The sequence below is a fragment of the Labrus mixtus genome, chromosome 10 (genome assembly GCF_963584025.1).
Source record: "Labrus mixtus chromosome 10, fLabMix1.1, whole genome shotgun sequence".
NCBI classification, from domain to species: domain Eukaryota; kingdom Metazoa; phylum Chordata; class Actinopteri; order Labriformes; family Labridae; genus Labrus; species Labrus mixtus.
In genome coordinates, this window is record NC_083621.1 from 7,348,786 (window position 1) to 7,372,672 (window position 23,887).

The 23,887-nt window shown below is 40.6% G+C and overlaps 3 protein-coding genes across 5 annotated transcripts in view; 1 reads left to right on the forward strand and 2 right to left on the reverse strand.

Moving 5' to 3' along the window:
- The window catches only part of LOC132981790 (cytochrome b-c1 complex subunit 8), a 372,615-nt gene that overhangs the window by 96,252 nt on the left and 252,476 nt on the right, over nt 1-23,887 (reverse strand). The gene's annotated exons all lie outside the window — the stretch shown is intronic.
- On the reverse strand, nt 531-6,105 carry fbxl3l (F-box and leucine-rich repeat protein 3, like). 2 transcript variants are annotated; one of them, XM_061047836.1, is made up of 5 exons: nt 5,813-6,101; nt 3,825-4,203; nt 3,455-3,577; nt 3,044-3,215; nt 531-2,828 (listed from the first exon to the last, which is right to left on the reverse strand). In XM_061047836.1, exons 2-5 carry the CDS (start codon nt 4,182-4,184, stop codon nt 2,185-2,187), a joined length of 1,299 nt encoding a protein of 432 aa, XP_060903819.1. In that variant the 5' UTR covers nt 4,185-4,203; nt 5,813-6,101; the 3' UTR covers nt 531-2,184. The 2 variants fall into 2 exon arrangements, with proteins under 2 accessions (XP_060903819.1, XP_060903820.1); XM_061047837.1 differs by lacking the exon at nt 3,455-3,577 and having other exon boundaries at nt 5,813-6,105.
- Nucleotides 7,405-23,799, forward strand: atp7a (ATPase copper transporting alpha). Of its 2 annotated transcripts, XM_061047833.1 has the most exons (23): nt 7,405-7,545; nt 8,462-8,592; nt 10,371-10,872; nt 11,605-12,381; nt 13,437-13,643; nt 13,751-13,914; nt 14,113-14,274; nt 14,446-14,522; nt 15,032-15,254; nt 15,368-15,601; nt 15,730-15,821; nt 16,176-16,303; nt 17,106-17,260; nt 17,348-17,482; nt 18,894-19,088; nt 19,245-19,427; nt 19,545-19,758; nt 19,923-20,069; nt 20,221-20,363; nt 20,604-20,807; nt 21,348-21,465; nt 21,580-21,682; nt 21,822-23,799. In XM_061047833.1, exons 2-23 carry the CDS (start codon nt 8,473-8,475, stop codon nt 22,096-22,098), a joined length of 4,560 nt encoding a protein of 1,519 aa, XP_060903816.1. In that variant the 5' UTR covers nt 7,405-7,545; nt 8,462-8,472; the 3' UTR covers nt 22,099-23,799. The 2 variants fall into 2 exon arrangements, with proteins under 2 accessions (XP_060903816.1, XP_060903818.1); XM_061047835.1 differs by lacking the exon at nt 7,405-7,545 and having other exon boundaries at nt 8,444-8,592.

The following is a 23,887-nucleotide window of genomic DNA, read 5'->3' on the forward strand; positions in this document are numbered from 1 at the left end:
AGTTTGATGTATTCCTCTCACCTACATAGCCTTAACAGTTACAATGCATCCTGTCACTGAGGCGAACACGTGTCTGATTTACAGATTTTCCATTTAATTTGCCAGCATAAAAAAACAGCTCTTAAATATAGACTAGGCCTGAGACTATTTCTGTGGAATATTTGTGTATCTGTAGAAATCTGCTGGGGAAAAAAACAAATACATGTAAACACAGCCACTGTCTGTGCTCCTTATGTGTGTTCCCCTCTGTGTTAAAAGAAAATGATACATTCAGAGGAATCAGAAGACTTCTCAGTTCCACAGTCTGATGGGTTTTTTATGTAAATGGAGTGTGCACAAGCCGAATCCACTTGTAAAAAGGGCTGAGTTATCGCTGGCATACTTGATTCTACAGCAGCAACTCTGCTTATATAAGGTCCCACTTCCTCTATTTAGATCATTGCTGCTCTCTAGTGGTGAAAACGAAGAACTGCTCAAAGGTCAAATGGGACAAAGTCATCAAAACAAACATTACAACAGCTGAGACTTGGTCCAGTGTTTAACAACTACAAGAACATGTTTTATCTAATTTTACATGTTTTTTTTTTATAAAGATGAAATACAGTACAAGAAAAAATAAAAATAAAGTGCAACACATGAAACTGTGTAGATGTTTGATAAAAAATAATGTATTGACAAATAAAGAAGTACAAGGCAAATCTTTGCAGTAGTTGCGTCATGCTGCAGTTTAGCACTGGATACTCTGAAACTATACTGTGACAATTTTGCACAAACGTTATTCTTAACATGTATATTGACAACTGCAACAAAAAGTTTATTTTAAATACAGAAAAGACATCAGGTGGAAAAAAAAAAAATCTTTAGCTAGTGCTTTTTAATAACAGAATGCTCATGTAAAATACAAAATAAACTTTATAAAAGCTTAAAAACAAATGAAGACGTAGTTAGAAGTTCCACTTTCTGCATATTTAGAATAAAAACAACATTACAAAAAAGAAAAGTCGCCCTAGCTGCTCTATAACGCCGTTACTATAACTACATGTGCTGAAAGTGTATTACATTGTTTTTTAATGACATTGGTTGTCTTTTATGAAACATGTGATTATTAATGGACGACAACAAAGATCACAAAACGTATAAAACGAGAACAGAGCTTGGTCACTTGGTGGCTTAAAATGATTATTCTCATCAGTTTACAGATTATTTTCAGTCTACTATTTCATCAAATGTGAACCTGACAGAAGATAATCATTATGAAGTCAAATCCCCCCCCCCCTTTTGATAAGAACATGTAAATCTTAAAGTAATCAACACAACATACTGAACACCATATTTCAATGTTGTAGCTGAAGATAAACTATTTGAAACTCCGCTGACACTAATTCTAAAATACAAGAATATGAAAGGCTCAGGGGGGTTTATCGGAAGGTGTGAACCTTACTATGAATGAACTAGAATCTCTTGTTCGCCTTTGCCCTTGTTACTGTAACTTTTATTGATGCTCCTTCCACTACCTCCAACTGTGAAGACTCTTAAATTATATCCTTGGAAATATAGGAAATAACAAACATGACTGAGGCAGCTTTTTTTTCATATCAATAAAGTAAAGCACAATTCCACAAAAAAAAAAACAAGCCCTAGAATTCATTAAGCTACATACAATGATAATATAATAGGACCAAAAGTCAAATGAAGGATTACATTTCCTTTAAATTGTAGATTCAGAATTGTTGTTGCCATCTTAAATGTCATGCTCATAACATAAGCAACCAGCAGAGGGCAGACCTACATCCTTAATACAAAAAAGATTGAGGCCGGTGCCTTTAAATTCAGACTTTCCTTAATCGGCTGTCAGACCCCACAACAACAACAACAACCTTAAATCTCACTTTAAAATATCTATGAATTGAAAAAAAGCTGAGTACTCATAATAAAGCCAGAAAAAAATATATTTGCTGATGCTAGTAAGTGAGAAAAACACAGTAGTTTTACATCACAATCACTGCAGGTAAAAATACAAATGAAACACCAACTCCTGCCCTCAGTTACAATGCAGGGTGATACTGAAGCTTTATGCCAGTGAAAAAACGAAATGTCCAACTGTTAACAGTGTTATAACAACTCTAATGCAGGCATCATAAACCTCATGTTCTTTTTTTAAGTCCAGTCGGGCTACATGTCAGTCTACCAGGTGGGCATCATGTCAGGGAACCACATGCGGCCCAGGTGCTTGGACACCTCACTGTGGATCTGCTCCATGTTGTAGCTGCTGTCTGGGATCAACACCTCCTCCATGATTGACAGCTGAGTCAGCCTGCCCCCACACATCTTTACAAACTCAACAAAGCCACTGCATGTCACCTCACACTCGCCCAGCCCAATGGCTGTGAGGCTTTTGCAGCGTTCGGCGATGCGGATCAGCTCCTCGTCCAGGGGCTGCAGGCCGTTGGCGCACACCACCAGCTCCACCAGCCGGGGGCAGTTCAGTCCAATGCGGCCCAGCATCTCCTTGCTGACCGCCCGACCAAAGTACACGTGTGTGACGGGGGTCTCCTCTCGGAAGAAGGGCTCAAACTCCTCCTCATATAGGAAGAAGTACATGACGATGTTGACCTTCGGGGAGTGTCGCACCAAAGCCTCCCAGCTGCTCCTTTTGATGGAGTGAAAGTGCGTCTGCCCAGGGTTCTCGCTGACCACGTCGATGCGCAGGTGTTCTAAGTGGACATGTTTCTCGGAGGACAGGGCTAGCAGGAGTTCATCACTCAGGAGGTGGTAGTTCAATGCCAGTTCCCTGAGTCCATGGCACTGGTCTGCAACACACAGGATACCTGAGGACAGAGAGATAAGGAACATCCGGATGGGAACAAAAATTAATAATTGGCTTTTTTCTTGGGATGGGTCATTCAGTGCATTGTTTGATCACTTTGGTCCAAATGGATTTTGCCAGCAATTAATGGACCGCTACTGCTATTTTAATAACATTCATGGTGCCCTGAATATGAATCTTACGGATTTTGGAATAATTTTGCTCAAGTATATTTACCTGCTGGGGAGACATGAGGGCAGCTGCTCATTTTCAGCAGCTTCAAAGTGTCACTGTTGTTGGCAACCAGCACCTTGAGGGACGGGTCGTCCACAGGCGTATCGTCAATCTTGATGGAGGAGAGGGACTTGGAGTTGACAAATACGACCGTCAGTGCAGAGACAAAGTGAGCCTGAGAAAAGACAAACAACTTTCAGTGAACTGAACTGTAAAAATGTTATATTCACCAGATCAATTTGCAAATTATCAGGGAAATTTTTATCCAAATAAATCTGCTATAGATTGTTATGATGGATTGAATTCCTCAGATTTCTATACAAATGGCACACATCACATGTCTAATCTGGATCCTTGTGTGTGTCAGCAGTGAAAGTGTTGCAGAGTGCATATAAAGCACAGACAGCCTCTTACTTGAGACACGTCCATGAAGCTGGGCCGTGCTGTGGAGATCAGTCCCAAGGTCTTAATGGTACAGTTAACAAGCTGGGAGAGAATGTCACAGGCCGCCTCTGCAGACTCTGTACAGCTGTCCACCTGATTAACCAGCCGGGGTTCACCAGTTGGGTAAGAGGGGAAAAAAAACACAAAAACGAGGAATGGAAAGATGAGTGTGAGAACAGTCTCAGCCTAGATGTGTTAAGTGCACTCATGCCAAGACAGCTGATGAGTCATGATCAGTTGAGCAGCAGATGGTTTGGATTAACATTGTGTTTTAGCACAGCTGTGTTGTGAAAATGGAGGGGGAGGAGGTGAAGGCGATGACAGCAGGAGAGACGCTTACCTTGAAGCTGACGTACTGCAGGTGCTGGGCGTGCTTCTTGATGATCTGCTGAATGAGGTCAGGGTGAGTGGAGCGCAGGTAAGACGTCGCCGGCTGATTGAGCTCAAACTCAAATCTCCTCCACAGGTCTGGGGTGTGAAAGACGTCATTCCAGCGGCGACTCACAGATGAAGCCCTGGCCCGGTCGACCAGGGACAGATGCTGGAAGATTTGCAGGACAACATAGTGGGGCAGGTTTCCCCAATCCTCCGATTGAGGCAGGGCGAAGCTGGACGCCCCCCACTTATGTCTCTTAGCCCTCTTCTGATGGCAGGGTAACGTCTGGCACTTTGATTTGAGACCCGTCCTCCTTCGTTTCATCCTGAAAGGTCAGACCTCTCTGGCAACATAAGAATAGAGAATGTTCAAAATGTAATGTAATCAATAAAATGCACGCTCAACCTGAGAGTCCCAATACAGTGAAATCAACATTAATTTTCTGTTTTCCACCAGACATAACAGAAGGTATAGTTATTTAATAACAACATGTCAAGACAAGCAGTGATAAGAAGTATATCATCACTGCTTGTATATGAAGCATTGTTCGTCTATCCAGCAGTTAAATTAGAATTTGTATCACACTGAAATGTCAATTTTTACTTTAACAGCTGAGAATATTTTTAACATTCTGGACATCTGGTATCTTATTCAATAAAGCAGTAATATTAAACAATAGCTGAGAAGGGAAGGTAAAACATAAAGTGTGAAAATTTGAAATATCAATTCAAGTTCAGAGATCTTAAATCTTTCAAATCCAAAAAGGAACACAAAGCCAAAAATGAACAGTAATATTACATGTTTGCTCATAATTCAATGTGCCTTCTGCTGATTTGTATTTAAATATGAGTGACATTGTATGGTATTTTTTTTTTGTTTTTGGTGTTGGTGTCAATATTTTCACCCTAAGTCACAGTTATATGAATCACAATCTACAGAAAGAGTCATTCAGAAAACCAGAACATTGAAAGTGCCGTTTTAAAAATTCTTATCTAAGCTCGCAGTTAGTCCCAAATTATCTTTTCCGTCGCTCTAATGACTTCTCCACTGTCCACACTGCATCACTGTTAAGCCAATCTTTAAAATCCAAAATGACAAAACGACTAATGACTAAATCTCTATTTTTAAAAACTATTTTTCCCCAAAACAAATCTGAACAGCTTCTCTTAACAATACAATGACAATGACATAAAATATGTAACCAAATTGTCAAGTGAATTGCATTTGCTACCATAACCTACACTGAAGGACTGAGTGGTAAACTACAACGTTTCGAATAATTGGATATTAAATAATTGCAAACTCACCACGACAAACTTGTCAAAACATTGATGTTGATGCCGAAGCCTGATATGTTTCCCCCTCGTCTGGTGGAAGAGATCTATGACTGAGTCCCAGTATCTCCTGATATAATCTACAGCATGGACCAATCTAAAGCCTTTACCTTGTGTCATCATTGCATTGCAGTCAAGAATTGAATACACTAGCAGTTTTTCATTGAAGAAGCGTCATTGGCTGCTGCTTATCTGAAAGGTCTTCACGAACCAAACCTGTTCTGAGGTTTCAGCAAAAGGTATCACAGTTAACAGGGAGCTTGTTTGCCCAGCCTCTGAGTAATAACAGTTCAACATCTAAGCTCAAAGTTTTCACGACTCCGCTTACACATGGTTTAGTTTGGGCAAATGTGTTAATTTATGCAACTAAATGTATTACATGTATGTAAATTAAATGTATGTATTACATTTTTAAGTCACATTACTCCCCTTTTGTCCACACACAGTTCTACCATGTTACTGTGAAGGAAAACATCACCATGCAAAAGTTAAAATTGATCAGAGCTGAGCTGCACGGCACCTGTGGCGCCAGGTAAACAACAATCTAGAAGCTTTCTGAGCAAACAATAACCAGCTTATATCTCAGAGATCAAACTTCTTTAAATACATGTTACTTACCTCAGCGCCCCAAAACAACACTTTCCTCTCTTTTATGTGCTCTGTTGATAGAGAAGACGGCGTTCACTCGGAGCCATGGTTGCAGATGACTGGAGAAATGCTGGCTGCTGCTGATATAGGACAGCAGGAGCCGCTCCCATAATAAGCTCTCCTCTCTTGGCTTTAGCGACAGCTTGACGGGCTGCGTAGGGCAGTCTGTCCACGTGAGTGTAGGAAAACATGGATCTGCTCAGCTGTATCTCCAACCACCACCATGCGTGCAGAAACAGGGAGTGTGCTTCCTTAATGACGAAAGACATTTTTTATTTACTTTCACTTGTTTATTTGCGCCAGTGTGTTCGATCGCGCATGTTTATGCATTGAGTGGCAGCATGTGTGCGTGTTTATTTGTTTGTTATTGTCGTATCGTGACCCTGCAGGGTGCACAAGATATACGTGCACGCGGACTGAGAAAGTAGGTCAGTGTGTCAAAGTGTGGCCGCGCGTGCGTGCAAGTGTTTGAGAGAGAAGTGGTGGCATTAATAAAAAAAAAAATAGATAAATGAATAGTTTATTGGCTACATGCATTAATTTGCGTCAAACGTTAAAGTTCATTGTAGTTGCTTAAATTTAAAATGCCTACTTCTAAATATAGTCTAAAATGTTACTGGAGTGTGTTTACAGAATTAATCTGCATGCTTTATGCTGAAGGGAGAATGTTTAAATAGGTAGGCCAAATCTTGAAACTGTGGACAATGTAACTTGAAACTTACCTCTACATATTTATCTTTAGCACTTTCAGTGCATGCAGCTATGCCTCAAATAGTAAAAAGACTTCATCACTCGGCCATATTTATTTTATTAATCTCCATAGTCATTGTCTTTTAAGCAACTTTTTCTGTGGTTCATTTGTGGAAATGTCAATTAGTAACGGAATAATAAAGCATTAAAATATTAGTGTACCAAATTAAACTCAGATGTAGTCGTCAAGTTCATCTGGTGCTCACTTAGGAACCCTCAGAGAACTCCGTAATAGAAAGAATCTGCAGATGTGTTTAAAGCGCCCCCATGAGGATAACCATTGTATGTTCTCCAAAACTGATGTTGCCTCTTAAATATTTGGAGTTTCAGTGTGACCAGACGAGTAGTGTGTAGGCTATGTACCATTTTCACAGACGAGACAGGACGTCTTACAATGTGGCTACATGGGACAAAGGACGAGGCCGCTTTAGATAAAGTTTAACTGTTCACCTCAGACCTTGTAAAAGTCTTTGAAAACTGATTAGAAATTGTGTTGAGTCTAATCTATAAATCTAAACACATTGGGTTGCTGGTGTGACTACAGCTGCCTAATTCAGCCTGCGAGGCTAAAGTCAGGGCTTCAACAACAATGTACCTTGGGCCTGCTGCCGTAGCATGGGGACCCTGGTCTAACGGGTCTGACGGTCTGACGCTTACGTAGCTCCGCCCCGTCGCTGTGACGCAACCGTCTGAAAGTACGTCAGTTACGTCGGCATGAAAAGAAGGAATAAAACAGCTTCTCAGAGCAGAGTTTCGGAAACGGGGCAGGATAATTATTACTGCAGGAATCACCTTTGTTCCTTGTAGGCACAGCATGATGCAGCGGCATGTCTGATTTGTTACACACAGGGTGAGGAGAGGAAGTTAGCTAGCATGCTAGCTGAAGTCAGCCTCACAGTCTGACAGCTAACGTCAGTAGCCTGAAGCTAACTGGTTACTTCTCTTTAAATAAGGTAAGACACTTTTATTTTCATGAAAACACCTTGCTTCAACCTTACATACCGGACCTTTTGGTTTGGCGTTTTTAGGTTCTGGAAAGATAACATTTCCTGTTCACTCCCTATCTGACTTAAAATATGTTTTTACATTTTGTTTTTGAATTCAGCAACAAGCAGCCGAAACTTAACTATTGTTTAGCATATTTCAGCAGGCTCAGTGAGCTGCCTTTACCTGAGCTTTATAACCTGCCGTTACCGAAAATAAGATTGAAACTAGTTAACTTTTTGTTGTCGTAAACTACAGCTGACGAATATTTGATTTGATCCTTCAAGACAATAGTTGTAAAGGTTCCTACATGTTGACCATAGTCATGGTGACAATGAGGCTCACCAGTTTAAAGTTATGACTATCCTCTCTACAACATGATCTTGGAATGCTGTGTGTGTACTTAAAACCTCAAAGAAAACCCTTTACTTCACTTTATTTCACTTTAACATGCTCCATCCTTTTCTGTCTGTTTTCAATCAGCACATCAAGAAGGTGGAGGTTATTGTTTTAATGTAATTAACATAATTGTAATCTGTTGACCTACCCATTTGGTTTCACATATTTTACATTGTTTTACATTCTTCTACTAAAAAACTTTGTGTTTTTTTTTTTTTGTTAAGTATTGGTGCTGGAAAACAAAACAATAGATGCTGGCTGTGTCCATCAGTCTAATGTGACATTGGTACATTGGTTCATCTAATGTTACTCTCTGTTTAGTAGACTAGTTGTTTTTTTTACTTCTAAGCATACAGTTGTTTTCAATTTTGCGAAAAGATGTTGGCTTCTTGAATTATTTGCCCTGACTTTTCTTCTGTCTTGATTTGAAGCCATCGATTCGAATTTTGTTGTACGACTACTCTTTCGTCTTTTGTGTCATTTTAGATTAAGCAATCATGACGCAGAGAGTCAATCTGTGTTCGGTTTCCCTCGGAGTGCAGGGTATGACTTGTGGCTCCTGTGTCCAGTCCATAGAGCAGCGCATCGGCTCTCAACCTGGTGTGAGACAAATAAAGGTAAAGTCGTCTCTGCAAAGACACAAGAACTGTTTGTTTTTTTACTGGCTTTTTTTGTGTTTTGACAGTGGATCGATACTTTGTAGTTTTCTGAAGGAAATGAAGGGGTGTGGGTAAAAGTCATTTTCCATGATGAAGTGCAGTTCCAGAAATTGCTGACTAAAATGTTTTACATGTCAACTCTAGTTTAAAAACAGGATCTGAAACGACTCTCATCAATGGCGAAACAATACACTCTGTCTTGTAAACTCTGAAAAAGGGAATCAGAGCCTTATGGAAAAGGCCAATATTATTACATGATTCTAGTAAGTGAAGGTTTACGCCCATTTAAGTAAAGCAAAGTTTGATTCAACTCACAGTTTTACTCCCTCGGGTCTGATTTAAACCAAGTAACTTCAATGAGAGATAGCTTAATGGCTAAGTGTGTGGTCTGCTGTTTTGTTTATTGTGTTTCTACCCCTCAGGCCGAGCTGAAATGAGAAGATAACTTAATATTAGTCCCAGATAAAGCTCTGCCCTTTGTGAGACTGTGACAGCAGGTCGATATGTAGCCTGTGCCCACAGGAAATGTCATTTGTGTCTTAAGATAATTAGTTTATGGGTCCTGCTAAGTAAATATATATTGACATGATCAAGACCTGCTTATTTTTCTCGGCATAAATTGCCTCATTCCTGGAACTGTTTTCTCCAAGTCTACAAAAAAAAGAGAAAATCCAGCAGGCAGGCGCACTCACTACTAAACCCCCACTGTGGTTTGAACTTATCGCTCAGTCAAGTGATCCCTTCAGTATGTCACATGTTTCCTTCCTAGGGTCATCATGCTGATGTAAGTAGATGAAACACTGTGAACTAAGGCCAAGGCTCATTGTTTGTCTTTTTTTATATCGTAGTTCATTGTTAAGAAAAGGCAGAGTCATGGTTAGACTGTAAAAAAAAAAGATTATCAAACATAATTGACAGTATTAGAAGGGGGTATTGTCACTTAAGACAACCATTTCTTTGTATAGTATCTAAATATTCTCCACAATAAGTTATTGAATAAACAAAAGTAACATACTGAATTGATCACTTTGTCTAAATCTAAGTACACTACTGTGTTAATGGCTTACTGAGAATGGACTGTCTAAAGTTTCCCCAGAGAATAAAAGATATAAATACACAAAACAACAACTAACTGTGTACTTACACAAGTAAGATGTACACAAAATAAATACAGTGTAATAATGATCATATTTTTACTTAGCAAGTGCTTTTTAAAATCTGAGTACAACCGACTGTAATATAAAAAGCCGAATCATTTAAATAACAGTATTTGTTACCAAACCAATAAACGATGCACGTTTCCCACAACCGAACATGTGACTCTTTTTAACAGAGTTCAAGTTTGTCAAAGTTCGCAGCTACACACTTCAAGAGGCTGTTACATTAATGAAGATGCTCGTCTGATTGTTGTCACCTGTAACCACCAGCATACCTGTGTGACACATACCTGTGTGACACAGACACTGTGAGATGAAATGGGGAAAAGTCACGTTTCAGCAGCTCACATGCGGCCTGAACCATGGGGGTCTGATTCAAACGAAGCATCCAACAACATTCAGAGTTGCTATTGGATCTCACATAAAACGCAGGAGGATCTTAAGAGATTTGTTTTTTCCCTTTCAACAATGGTAGTTAAGGCAGAGGGCTTGTGTTGTTAAGGCATCTTCTTTAACCATAACGTTTTTTTGGAAAAGACAGCTCTTAATTGTATTTATTTATTAAACTTTTACATGTAGGTCTCTTTGGAGCAGAAGAATGCCACCATCATATTTGACCCCAGCCAACAGAGCCCAGAGTCTCTATCAGAAGCCATCGAGGACATGGGCTTTGAATCAAGTGTGTCCGAGACCAGCACAGCTACACCCATCTCTTCAGATACCCAGCTCATCCCCACCCTAAACCTGACACCAGCAGCCCAGCAGGAGGCTTTGGAGAAGCTGTCCCAGATTCAGGGAGTGCTGGATGTCAGGGAGAGTCCAGCACAGATGGGTCTCAATGTCACCTTTGTTCCTTCCCTGATTCCTGCACAGCAGCTAAGTGAGGTGGTGGCCAACATGAAGGATATCGCCACACCAAACAGCCACGGTCTGCAAAATGGCCCAACTTTGTCCCCATCCCACACATCAGGGGCCGGGGTGTCGCTCCTGAAGTTGCGCATTGAAGGAATGACCTGTCATTCCTGCACTACCACTATTGAAGGAAAGATTGGAAAACTGAATGGCGTTGACAAGATCAAAGGTAATGCACTTTAGTCGCTCACATACTTGTAGTCGTGTATCACCCTCACATCTGAACTAGAAATTATGTTTTAACACAGTTAGTGCACATCTTACATCACACCATTGTGTTAGGCTCTTTATATATTCACCCTGAAGGATTGCCCTTTGGGATTTGCCTATGAGTCATGAAATCCTTTCAATGACATTGAAGAGTGACATATCGACAGATTAGATCATGTGAGCTGAATACAGTAATGTCATTATGTATAAACTGGCCATGACAGCTGTATGCTGTTAGTTATGTAAACATGGTTCTAGATTATATGTAACATTTCAAAAGCAAAACATTGTTTATTCCTGTGAAGACATGCAAGTGTTTACAAGTTACAAAGTGCTTTAATAAGTATCGCATTATCAGATGTAAGACCACTTCATAAAACTTAAGTCAATATAAAAAATATTGATACAAGTGTGTTTTAAGAAGAGATGTGAAATATATTATTGACTTAGCCAGAAAGATGGTTTCACAGTGATTGAACGCTGTGTGTTTTTATTTAATATAAGTAACTATGAGCTTGAAATCTTCTTTTTGATATGTTCTTGATATTGTTTAAACCTCATTGATTTTAACCATCTGTGTAATCTTTTAACACACAGCCCCTACATGTTCAAGAACATTATTTCTGTACTCTGAAAGTCTAGCTCTGAGCTTGTATTTTTTGTCTTTATTATGTCTTTTTTTCCTCCTCAGTTGTTTTGGAGACTCAGGAAGCTACGGTGGTGTATCTGCCTTACCTCATAACTGTCCAAACCATAATCGACCAGATTGCTGTGGCCGGCTTCAAGTCGTTTGTCAAGTCCAAACCTCGCCCTCTGCTGCTGTCCCCCTCTGAAGTCGAACGTTTTGTTGATTCACAAAAACCAACCGTTTCCTCGCCGTCAGACTCTTCAGAGGAGACGGAAATCTTTATAGACACAACACTTACAATGCTCAGGGTGAAAGGCATGCACTGCCGATCATGTGTGGTCAATATCCAGGACAACATCTCCATGCTGCCTGGTGTCTCATCTGTGGAGGTTTGTCTGGAGAAAGAGAAGGCCTCCATCTGCTATGATCCTCTAATGGTCACAGTGAATCAGTTACAGCAGGCAATTGAGGCTCTGCCCCCGGGAAACTTTAAGACTCAACCCTGGGACTCCTCTTGTCCTCTCAGTCCTGTACCCACATTGTCCAAGCCTGCCTTATCGCCACTGCAGCCTGCAGGAGCAACCAAGACCACACCTGCTGCCTTACAGACTTCTTTTATTCAGCCTCTGGGGTCTACAGTTAAAATTCACATCGAGGGTATGACATGCAACTCCTGTGTCCAGACCATTGAAGGCATGATCTCCAAAAAGAAAGGTGTGATGTCGGCCCAGGTCTCTCTGGCTGATCACCAGGGGATCTTTGAGTATGATTCCCTCCTGATCACTCCGGAGGAGCTGAGGGAGGCCATAGAGGACATGGGCTTTGATGCCTTCCTACCTGGTGAGGGGATAGATTATTTTGGTTGTCGATTAAGCTTTATTCTCATATATTGAAATGGCAAAAGCAGTTTTATTCTACTATTTAGAGGAGAGACTTGTGTGCATATGTCTGGGCTTCAGACCAGCTTTTCTTCTGGTAGTGCTGGTGCGTCACACCAGTTGTACATGATTTGTTCTTATACCCTTGTTTTTTGTACATTAAGTAATTAGTGAATGACCTTGCATGCTGGTAAAATGTTTGCAAATTTTCCCACTTCAATTTGAACAGCAAAGCCATTTTCGTGACCAGTCTTTTCCCAGAGGTCATTTTGAATCACATCTGACTAGACTTTATTCATCTTCAGTGTGATCAGGACTTTGATTTTCATGAGCAGGACCTCCTCTTTTGTATGTTGTAAACTGTGTTGAGCATGGTGAGCTTCTCTTTCTCCTCCATTTGACAATTTCTGGTCCTGCTTCAATTCAGTGCACTGCTTATCACTTAACGTTAGGGGCCTCCAAAAAAATATGAAATATAATCTGCAAAACCAGCTGCAGCTATTATGTAACCCTCAGCCATCTACCAGTAAAACAACAGTGTCAGGAAACAGGCTTTCTTAGTGGAATAATTGCCAACATGGAGTGTAATTTGTAAGTAATAGATAGAACTGGCTAATCTTCAGGCAAAGATAATTGTCAAATGTTTGAGTCTGTGTAGCTTACTCGCTGCACCATGTAGTGTTGCAGACTTTCAGTCTCTCCCCTCCTGCAGTGGAATAATTTTAAATTAATCTGCGAGATTTTTGGAACATATTGTTGCTGTATTTGTCCGGTTTTCCAGATTGAATAAAGGGACAAATATATTATTTTAGCTCTCAAAAAATGATTGAATGCTAGATAGCTAAAGCCCAGCTCTGTTGCATCTTGTTGCTCTCCTTCAATCTCAAAATTTCCTTCGACAATTTGTCTCTTCTTTAAATCATCCAAAAGGGGTTCCTGAACTTTGAGGATGAGACATCATGAGATCTGTAAATTATGTGTCCTTTATATATAACACTAAACCTTTGTTGTCCACAGAGTCCAATTCTCTGCTGCCAGAATCAGATTTCCTCCATTCAAAGTCTACAAGTCTCATACCTTTGAAAGACCTGGACGGTGATATTCGCAAAGAAACCCCCAAGGAACGCAACAGCGACACAAACTCTAAATGCTTCATCCAGATTGGAGGGATGACATGTGCTTCCTGTGTGGCAAACATCGAGCGAAACCTCAAAAACGAACCTGGTCTGTAACAATTCAGTTAAATGTTTTAAGTTCTATTTGAATGAAGATTAATCACATGTTGCACCATTTCAGTCAGAACTAAAGAGAACATCTTTGAAATTGTGCAGGCATCTCTTCAGTTCTGGTGGCACTGATGGCAAGTAAAGCAGAGGTGCGTTATAACCCTGATGTCATCGACCCTGGGAGGGTCGCTGATTGTGTGAAAGAGCTCGGCTTCACCGCCTCTGTTATGGAGAACTATGAAGGTTCAGATGGAAACCTTGAACTAGTGGTGAGCAGTGACGTTGTTTCGGTATTATTTAAATAAATATGTTCAATAATGTTGTTTATTTTCACATCGTGAAATACTTAAACATTTCCATTACTATTTGAGACCAGTATCTTATACATAAAGCCTTTTTTCTGTATATGAAATGAATCATATCTGTTCCTCACTTTCGTCTCTTTCTCTGCTTGACGGTTCTTCCAGGTCAGGGGAATGACATGTGCCTCTTGTGTTCACAAAATTGAATCCAGCCTCATGAGAGAAAAGGGGATTATATATGCCTCTGTTGCCTTAGCAACCAACAAAGCACACATTAAGTTCGACTCTGAAGTTATAGGCCCGCGGGACACCATTAAGCTGATTGAGGTATCATCCCTGTTGCTCTCTCTTATAAGATAATTCTAGCAATTGTCTTTATTGCATTTTAACACCAGCGCATACTCATGCAAATCATATCTGACAGCCATAAAAATGTGTCATGTCATTTTAATAAAAGGTGCTTAAACCTAAAGAAACAATGTCAATACCTTGTCATAGAGTCTGGGATTTGAAGCAACCTTGGTGAAGAGAGACCGCACTGCAAGTCACCTGGACCACAGCAAAGAGATAAAACAGTGAGCCACATTTTGTTTCTCTACAAAGAAAATATACAAAGTCTCATTTCATGATTTTTTTTTTCTCCTATTTTAATGGATATCTTACCTTGTCCATGTGGCTTAGGTTTTTAATGTAGTAGGTTGAATCCCTTTTTTACATAAACCACATTCAAACATGTAATGGTGACTCAACAATTTGTCTTGTTGTTCACAGAAAACAGTTGGGTTAAGGTCAAGCAGCTGCAAAAAAATTAACACCCAACTTTCAGGCCAAATATAAACAAGACTCATGAAGGCTGTGGAGGGCCCATTTCAACTTGGAGAACTATAGTTGAGAAATAATTTTTTGAAAGTTAGTAAATATATGCAGGAGTAGTATAGGAATGAGAGTAAAAGGGAACATGGTCATAAAGTTTGTATTTGTGGGACAATTCTTGTTAAGTGAAAATACATTTCTGTTTTTCTTCTAAAAAAGAACAAAACATTAGTTGAATCCATGTCTAACAAATTGTTGTCGTCACTCTAAGGTGGAGGAAATCTTTCCTGGTGAGCTTGTTTTTCTGCGTCCCAGTGATGGGCATGATGACCTACATGATCATTATGGACCATCAGATGCCTTCTCCTCATCATCACAACATGACAGCTGAGGACAGAAACCTCTACCACTCTACCATGTTCCTGGAGAGACAGCTGCTCCCAGGCCTCTCCATCATGAACCTCCTCTCCTTCCTCTTCTGTGTGCCTGTACAGGTAAATCAGTGGGACTTCCTTCACTTCCTGGAAACACACATTCAGATTTTAAAGAAGAATTTATGATATGAATGAAATGTTTTTGGTTTTCCTTTTTTTCCCCCTGTTTTTAGTTTATTGGTGGACGCTACTTCTACATTCAAGCCTACAAAGCTCTCAAACACAAATCTGCCAACATGGATGTGCTAATAGTTTTAGCTACCACCATTGCCTTCACCTACTCCTTAGTTGTCCTGATAGTGGCAATGGCGGAGAAGGCAAAAGTCAACCCCATCACCTTCTTCGATACACCGCCGATGCTCTTTGTCTTTATTTCCCTGGGACGCTGGCTGGAACAGATAGCCAAGGTCAGCTCATGTTTTGTTATGGATATCTATGACATTTATGTATAATTCCAACATTCTGAAAAGCAGGACCTTGATTTAGTTTATCAGTCACCTAAAATATTTTTTGTGCTTTTTTTTTTTCCATTAAGAGCAAAACATCTGAGGCTTTGTCCAAGCTGATGTCGCTACAGGCAACTGAGGCCACAGTGGTCACCCTCAGCAGTGAAATGTCTATTCTCAGGTACTCACTTTTTACTGTCATCATTTCAGATCTTTATTTGGTTTGAGAATACGACATATTTCTAATTTTTACAGTAAAAATGTAATTGAAGATGTACTATGGCCTAACAGAGACTACTCATGGTTGTCGACATGAATTAACACAAACACTTGATATTCAGAAACATTTAGATTTAACATGAAGTGTTCATTCTTAGTGACTTCTGACCACCAGTCATCCCCTTGATAACTTGATATCATAATTACTCTTTGCTGCATTGCCCAGTGATTTTATGTGATGTGAAAAAAAATCTTTCATAACTGGAACTGGAAAAGACCTTTTTTAAACCCTTACGTGTTTCCGTTTGCGTTCCAGTGAGGAGCAGGTGGACGTCGAGCTTGTGCAGCGTGGCGATGTGGTGAAAGTCGTTCCTGGAGGAAAGTTTCCAGTCGATGGAAGAGTCATCGAGGGACACTCCATGGCGGATGAGTCTCTCATTACAGGTAGATCAAAACAAGTGAAAGAAAAGGTTCTTAATCTGTTAGGAGTTAGAAGTCACATTTAGTCACTTCTAATTAGTAATGCTTAGTTAAATCCTGGTTGTATATATTCACATTCTTAGTTTTGATATTTTTAATACTTATTTACTTTGTATTTAATATTATATTGTGCTTAGATTTGCTAACATTGTGTTTTTTACTCATATTGTGTGTTGGATAACCTGCTGCTGTAACGCCACAATTTCCCAGTTTGGGCTCAATAAAGTAATTCTATTCTATAGTATTGATTAAAGTACTTGCTATCAGGTTGGGTTTAAAAAGTACACAAAAACACACACTGTTCTGTTCCATTTTTGCCTTAAGTTGTTATAACATGCATATAACAAACAACCGAACTAGGAATTCCAGTCAGATTTATTTTGTTGTTCCACATGTTAAAAGAGTTATTGGCAAAAAAGTTTAAAGCTCCTGCTGACTGGAATAATGAACCTATACACATCAGATCTATTTAGTCGCTTAGTTTAAGAGTGCTTTGTCTTCTTACTCAGGGGCTTATCCTGATAGTAAGTAAATAACATTTGTAATGATGAATAATTATGCAGTGACAGATTCGCAAAGCAATTAAAAAAAAAATAGAATTTGAAAAAGTTCAATGTTACTAAACCTTACTAAGTATTTGCTAGCATGTAGTCTTTGGTTATAATTTGACCTGTAGCTTCCTCCAGAACATCAGTTTCTGCTACAGATGACCTGCTCCTGCCTTCCTTGGAAGTTTTCTCACCAGCTGTTGTTTTTGTGCGTACAGGTGAGGCCATGCCGGTGACTAAGAAGCCAGGGAGTTGTGTGATTGCAGGCTCCATTAACCAGAACGGCTCCCTGCTGGTCAGCGCTACACATGTCGGCATGGACACCACGCTGTCTCAGATAGTCAAACTAGTGGAAGAGGCGCAGACCTCCAAGGTGAACCATGTGGTTTCAGTTCTGAACCATGTCTCCCTGCTTTCACGGAAATTGCTCAGGTGTTTAATTTCTGATTTTTATTTTCAGGCTCCCATCCAGCAGTATGCAGATAAGATCAGCGGCTACTTTGTTCCCTTCATTGTTGGGATATCGCTCCTTACGTTGGTTGCCTGGACTGTTATCGGGTTTTTAGACTTCTCTCTGGTGGAGGAGTACTTTCCTGTGAGTTTTTTTGTTTTGCTATCTTGAAAACTGTCTTTACCTAAATCCAGGATATAACATCGATTCCTCTCTGTTCCTTTTTATTAATGGTAGATAAATCATTGTTAATATTGAGCTGGATTTGAATCCAGGACCTCTCACACCCAAAGGAAGAATCATACCCGTAAATGGACAAGCCCCCAAATCATGTGATGTCACCTAGACACAACATGATAAGTGACCCCAACTCTTCCCTCTCCCAAGAAAGCCAGCAGCACAAGTCAAACTCGCATTCAAAGCAGCAGTGTGTTTGATAACTTTTGACTGTTGTTTTAGGCACTGTTGAGGTCTAATCAAATCTATATTATTCCCTAAACCAAAACAAAAGTTAAACTAATAGGGCTTTTCACACTTAAGAAGAAATCAGGAAACTCAGGATATTTCCAGGAGGAGCTGTATGTGTGAACGCAAACAGCCACATTTTTCGCTCTGACTTCACTCTTGAGTTTCTCCTGCCATACAATGATATATGTATCAAAAGTGGTATACAAACTCAAACTCAATAAATATATCAGAATCTTAACACACAATCTAAAAACTCAGGCCTACACAACTTTCAACTATCTAAAGATTGGAGCTCACAGAGCTTAATGCTGGTATTGTTGGGTGTGTGAGGTGAATGGCTGAGCAGAGTGCTCAGATTTCTTATTAAGATTTAAAAACTGTGATGTCAGGCTTGAGCCTATCGGGAAGCAGCCGTTCCAGTTGAACCGACCAATTGGACGCAGCACCTGATTGACAGACACAAGCCCTATTCAGACTGCCATTTCAAGGCGTGAAATGTACGAACCTATGATGTTTCATCTTCACTCTGAATGTCGTGGAGCTGTAACGGAGCGACAAGTGATCCCCCTCTTTACCTTTATTCGAAGGTAGTAACAGAGGCCTTACAGAGGCGAGACGGTATCAGCGGGAGAGCACAGTGCTGGGTGTTTGTGCATGTCTGACAGTGTGTTTATGTTGAGCTCCCTCTGTGCCGTGCTTCCGCATTGCTGAAACGCAGTGTGAATTCACAGACTGGGACAAGAATATTACGCCCTGCGGAATCCATATGAATGTACAAAGACGCGAGGATCGCTGAGTTTAGTCTGTATCTTTGAGAATGTGTCTGTAGCCCTCTTCACACACACACACACACACACACACACACACACACACACACACACACACACTGCAGGGGAGGAGACAAAGCTGCACTTAATGCAATAAACATGATCAATACAAACAATATGACCCAGGGCCATAACATTACATTTTCATGCATCAGATATCTTCTTAATTCTTTATATATACTGTATATATTCTTCTTCTATGAAGGTCAAATCATTTTATTTAATAGATCTAAGCTAACTGCTCCACTTCCTTCCGGCAGGGTTTCGACAAGAGCATTTCCCGGACTGAGGCAGTGATTCGCTTTGCCTTCCAGGCCTCCATTACTGTACTATGCATTGCCTGTCCCTGCTCCCTTGGCTTGGCAACCCCGACAGCTGTCATGGTGGGCACAGGGGTTGGAGCCCAAAATGGCATCCTGATAAAGGGAGGAGGGCCACTCGAGATGGCACATAAGGTGTGTTAATGATGACATGCTGACACCCCTATGTAGTCAGCCAATTGCGTAACACACCAGCTGTCGACACATTATGAAATGGTTCTGGTTTCCTGTTGTCTAGATATCACTTTGATTTAATACATTAAAACTAATCATGTCTTCTTTTATGGGCAGGTCCAGTCTGTGGTGTTTGATAAGACTGGGACCATCACATACGGGGCTCCAAATGTCATCCAAGTAAAGATAGTCGTGGAGGGGAACAAGATGCCACGTTCACGACTGTTAGCCATCATGGGCACAGCTGAGAACAACAGTGAACATCCTCTGGGAGCAGCTATCACCAAATATTGCAAAAAGGTAGCTTCATATTAAACCCTGACTTAACCCTCAGCATGTTGTCTCAGATTACTTCCCCGTCATTTAATCTGGGTTTGTTAATTGTAACGGTAAACATTGGTGTCTTTCTGCTTGTAGGAGCTGGGCACAGAGGCTCTTGGCGTGTGCACAGACTTTCAGGCAGTGCCGGGCTGCGGCATCCGATGTCAGGTCAGCAACACGGAGACGCTGCTGAAACAGGCAGACAGCGACAGTGAGGATAACAACCAGCGCAACAGCGTCCTCATCCAAATCAGCGACACCAGAATGTCAACCGCCTCTCATCCTCTCATCATGGACCCGCAGCCACTAAGTATGCTGGGAAATGCGTTGTTATCGTTGTGTGATCAGGTGTTGTCGACTGAACCAGTCAAACATGTTATTTAGTTCCTCATTTTTTAGATTATTGTAGTGAAAAAGTTTCAAAAATTGTTGTTCACCTTGATGTTTTCTTAACCAAGAGATATCTATGTGTAGGTCTCATCCAGACGGCCACCTATGTGGTCCTCATTGGCAACAGAGAGTGGATGAGGAGGAATTGCTTGCAAGTCAGTTCGGAGGTAGATGACGCCATGATCGAGCATGAGCGCAGAGGACGCACTGCTGTTCTCGTAGCGGTAGACAGTGAGTGCTGATTTACATGAACTCAAGTCTTTTGTCTCTTTGCATAAATGTCTGAAAAACTGAATTTTAATGTTCCAATGTTCTTGTTTTGAAACATTTATTGAGAGAGTGCTTTCACTCTTCTTGTTAACCATTTTGTATTTGTGCGCAGACATGCTGTGTGCGATGATAGCCATAGCTGACACAGTGAAACCGGAGGCTGAACTTGCTGTCCAGACTCTGACACACATGGGGCTGGAAGTTGTGTTGATGACCGGAGACAACAGCAAGACAGCACGAGCCATAGCTGCTCAGGTTAAGATCATTGATACTTATAAGATTAAGTATTTTATTAATATTTTCAACCTATTTGAGGGACATCATAAGAAATCAATATAATCTATAAGTTATAAGTATTAGTTATAAATATATTGCTATACCTTGATCAAATTCCATGTTTAAAAGCCTATTAATTTTAGCTGAAATAGATGTATGTACTATATATACAAACACAGTGTTTTGTGTGTTTCTGAGCTTGTCGGGTCTCTCCAACAGGTGGGTATCAGGAAGGTGTTTGCTGAGGTGCTGCCCTCCCACAAGGTGGCCAAAGTGGAACAGCTGCAGCGGGCAGGGAAGAGAGTTGCCATGGTGGGTGACGGAGTCAACGACTCGCCCGCTCTTGCCATGGCTGACGTGGGCATCGCCATAGGAACAGGGACAGATGTGGCCATAGAGGCAGCAGACGTGGTGTTGATCAGGGTGAGAACTTGAGCTCTGGTCTGTGGTAAATTTGTGTCTTGACGGCCCGGCATGTAACTTGTCAATGAAACTTATTGATTCTGCAGCAAAGAGGCAGTGTGAATATAGCATGAAACACGACACAGTGTCACCACATATACAATATATAAGTGGTACCAATAGATAATGGTATCAAAAGTGTTATACAAGTGACGGTCATATAATGTATGTATAATATGGGACACTATGTACGGTATGTAACTGATGGTCAAAACAAACTTCCCTTTCCATAACATAGTCAAAATATTCATTTTAAAGTCCTTTAATGTTAGTTGTTAGCAATTTGTAAATGACAGTCTTATATTGTGTGTATACTGTTATTTGAAAATAATGCCTGTATATAGTAAAAAAAATAATATTTAAGTCTATTTCTAGTGAACGTTTTTAAACATGTTCTGCTATGGGGATATTTCTCAAAAATTGGGATTGGATTGAATTACTAATCCCAAATTCATGTCGATTTTTTTTGTATGTAATGTACTATTTCTGTCTTGTGTGTAGAACGACCTCCTGGATGTGGTGGGCAGCATTCACCTCTCCAAGAAGACAGTCAAGAGGATCAGGATCAACTTTGTGTTTGCTCTGATCTACAACCTGATTGGCATTCCTATAGCTGCTGGTATGTGACTGCAAGAGAGAGAGATAATATTTTATGAATGAACATGTATAGTTTCTGAAGGTGATCGTCACTGTAACGTTGAACAGCAGTGATACAAACTCTGTCTGTCCACAGGTGTGTTTCTTCCTTTTGGTCTGGTGTTACAGCCGTGGATGGGTTCTGCTGCGATGGCTCTGTCGTCTGTGTCTGTGGTTTTATCCTCCCTTCTACTCAAATGGTAATGAGACATTTAAAGCTTTGTTCAACGCCTTTTATCCTTGCGCTTTGTGTTTTTTTTCTCTCTTCTGAACATATTTATCTATGACTATTTTTCACTCAAGTCTCTATATTCATCTCTTTTCCGTGTCTTTGGTTAGTTACACTAAGCCCACAGCTGAGAAGTTGGAGGCCAGCCTGGGTGGCAACAGGCGGCAGGGCAGCCTGTCAGACGTCAGCGTCCATATCGGCATGGGCGACGTGCGTCGTCCCTCCCCCAAACTCAGCCTGCTGGACCGCATCGTGAACTACAGCCGTGCCTCTATGAACTCCCTTCGCTCTGACAAGCACTCTCTGAACAGCTTGGTGCTGAGCGAGCCTGACAAACACTCCTTGTTGGTGGGGGAGGAGCTGTGTGAGGAGGAAGAGGCCTGCTGAATACGTAGGGCTCACATGGACCTTAATTCAAGGCCGTGCTAAGCTAAAAGAGTTCTAGTGAATAAAAGCCCATCCATCCATCCATCTGCTGTCGCAGCCTAGGGGCTTCACTGGTGACTTGAAGAAAGCTTTCATGCCCCTTGTTGTTTTTTAGCTCGCCCAGATGATCATATGCACTTCATAACATGTGGGTGTTTTCTTTTTTCCCTTTGTTGAGGTCACTGCCCTGCAGCACACAATATTCACCCACCCTTTGACACTTTGATCCTCCGACACTCTGGTGTTTGCAGGGGCATGAAGTATCTTCAGAGCTGTGAAGCAGGTGTTCACATCCAGGAAGCAGAGTGATGATCAGCTCTGTCATTGTGCTCACCTGCCAGTACAATCTTTAACACCTATCCAAAGTTGTTTTAACAATGGTTTTCTCCATGGGAGAGTGGACACTACAGACTTATATTTTAAACAATGTTCCTAAAATGGAAAATTCTAACTGATGTAAAATTATATTCAAGAGTATTTATATTACCTTTTATTTATCTTTTTTGTTTCAATATATCTTATGTGGGAAAATGAAGTTGTTGAATCAAAATCCAAATATTCATCTTTAATCACCCAAAATGTGTAATCACTGAGTAAGATACGACATCCAAACTCAGTCAATGAAAGAAGACTTTTAAATTGAAACTGATTCTGTGCAGCATGGAGTGAGTTGTAATCATGGGTGTTACATAAGTGCCAATTGAAATGCCACCTTGACAGTCCTACACATTCCAAAGATAGCACTGTACACAGCGTACCTTGGACTTGATGTGCACAGAGTGTGAATGCAGAGGAAAAGTCAGCGACTTACAGAAGAGACCTGAATAAATTTGACCTTGAAACATGACACCAACTATAGACGCCCCCTCGTCAGAGAAGTCTGTAGTTGTGTCGACCTGCTGCCTCTTTGGTTAATGATATATCAGTCGGTGGTGGCTGTGAACATTATTCCCTGTTATATTCAAACAGGAATTGTTACATTGTGCTTGCATTATTTTATTTGCGTGTTGCAAAGAGGAGAAATTCTGCTGAGATGCAGTTTGTCATGAAAAGGCCAAAATGTCAATGCGTTTGTGTTCTGTCATCGCACTAAAGATGTTGTTACTGTTTCATAGAACTGTGACTCTTCGTTAACTTCACTACTTCTTCATATGATACACACTTTTGCACATGATCAAAGATACATTTTTGGAATCCAGGGGAGCGGGAAGCAGCGTGGTCAGCTGACTAGACACATCTGTGTCAAGCATTCCTGCCAAAAAGAGTTTCTGGCAGAAAGCTGTGGATGAATTTATTACGGTTTAGTATTTAGTATAGTATGTTTAAATTGTAATTGCTGGATCACAATCTTGCATCTTGCAATTGTAGGTAGCTACTGTTTCAACTGCCTCGGCTTTATTTTTCCATCTTTATTGATTGCTGTGTCAAATCAGAAGATATTCACTACAGTCCAGCTGTTTCTTGAATTGTGTGACCTTCAGTTTACGCTGCTGCTGTCCCATGGTGCTTTATGTTCTGTAACTGTCGAGCGATATATGCCAGTTTGTGCTTTGCTTTGTAAACGCATCCATAGGGCTTCAGATGTGTAATCAAGTTCATGTTCTCAGTCTTTCTTTGTTCTCAACTGTATGTGCCTTGGAATAAAACACCTTTGTAACATCACTTGCATGTGTCAGGTTTTAACCAGAAGAGGGTGCTGTGGAGTCATCAGTGGCACCTTGACATGCTCCAACACCAAACACAAGTTTCA

Bases quoted from the DNA above. Each gene is read 5' to 3' on its own strand.
- atp7a (XM_061047833.1), top strand. From the start codon at position 8,473: ATGACGCAGAGAGTCAATCTGTGTTCGGTTTCCCTCGGAGTGCAGGGT. The intron at 10,873-11,604 runs GTAATGCACTTT...TTTCCTCCTCAG, and splicing joins TGGCGTTGACAAGATCAAAG to TTGTTTTGGAGACTCAGGAA. The intron at 14,275-14,445 runs GTATCATCCCTG...ACCTTGTCATAG, and splicing joins ACACCATTAAGCTGATTGAG to AGTCTGGGATTTGAAGCAAC.
- fbxl3l (XM_061047836.1), bottom strand. From the start codon at position 4,184: ATGAAACGAAGGAGGACGGGTCTCAAATCAAAGTGCCAGACGTTACCC. The intron at 3,216-3,454 runs GTAAGAGGCTGT...GTCTTTTCTCAG, and splicing joins GCTTCATGGACGTGTCTCAA to GCTCACTTTGTCTCTGCACT. The intron at 2,829-3,043 runs GTAAATATACTT...CTCTGTCCTCAG, and splicing joins CCCTCATGTCTCCCCAGCAG to GTATCCTGTGTGTTGCAGAC.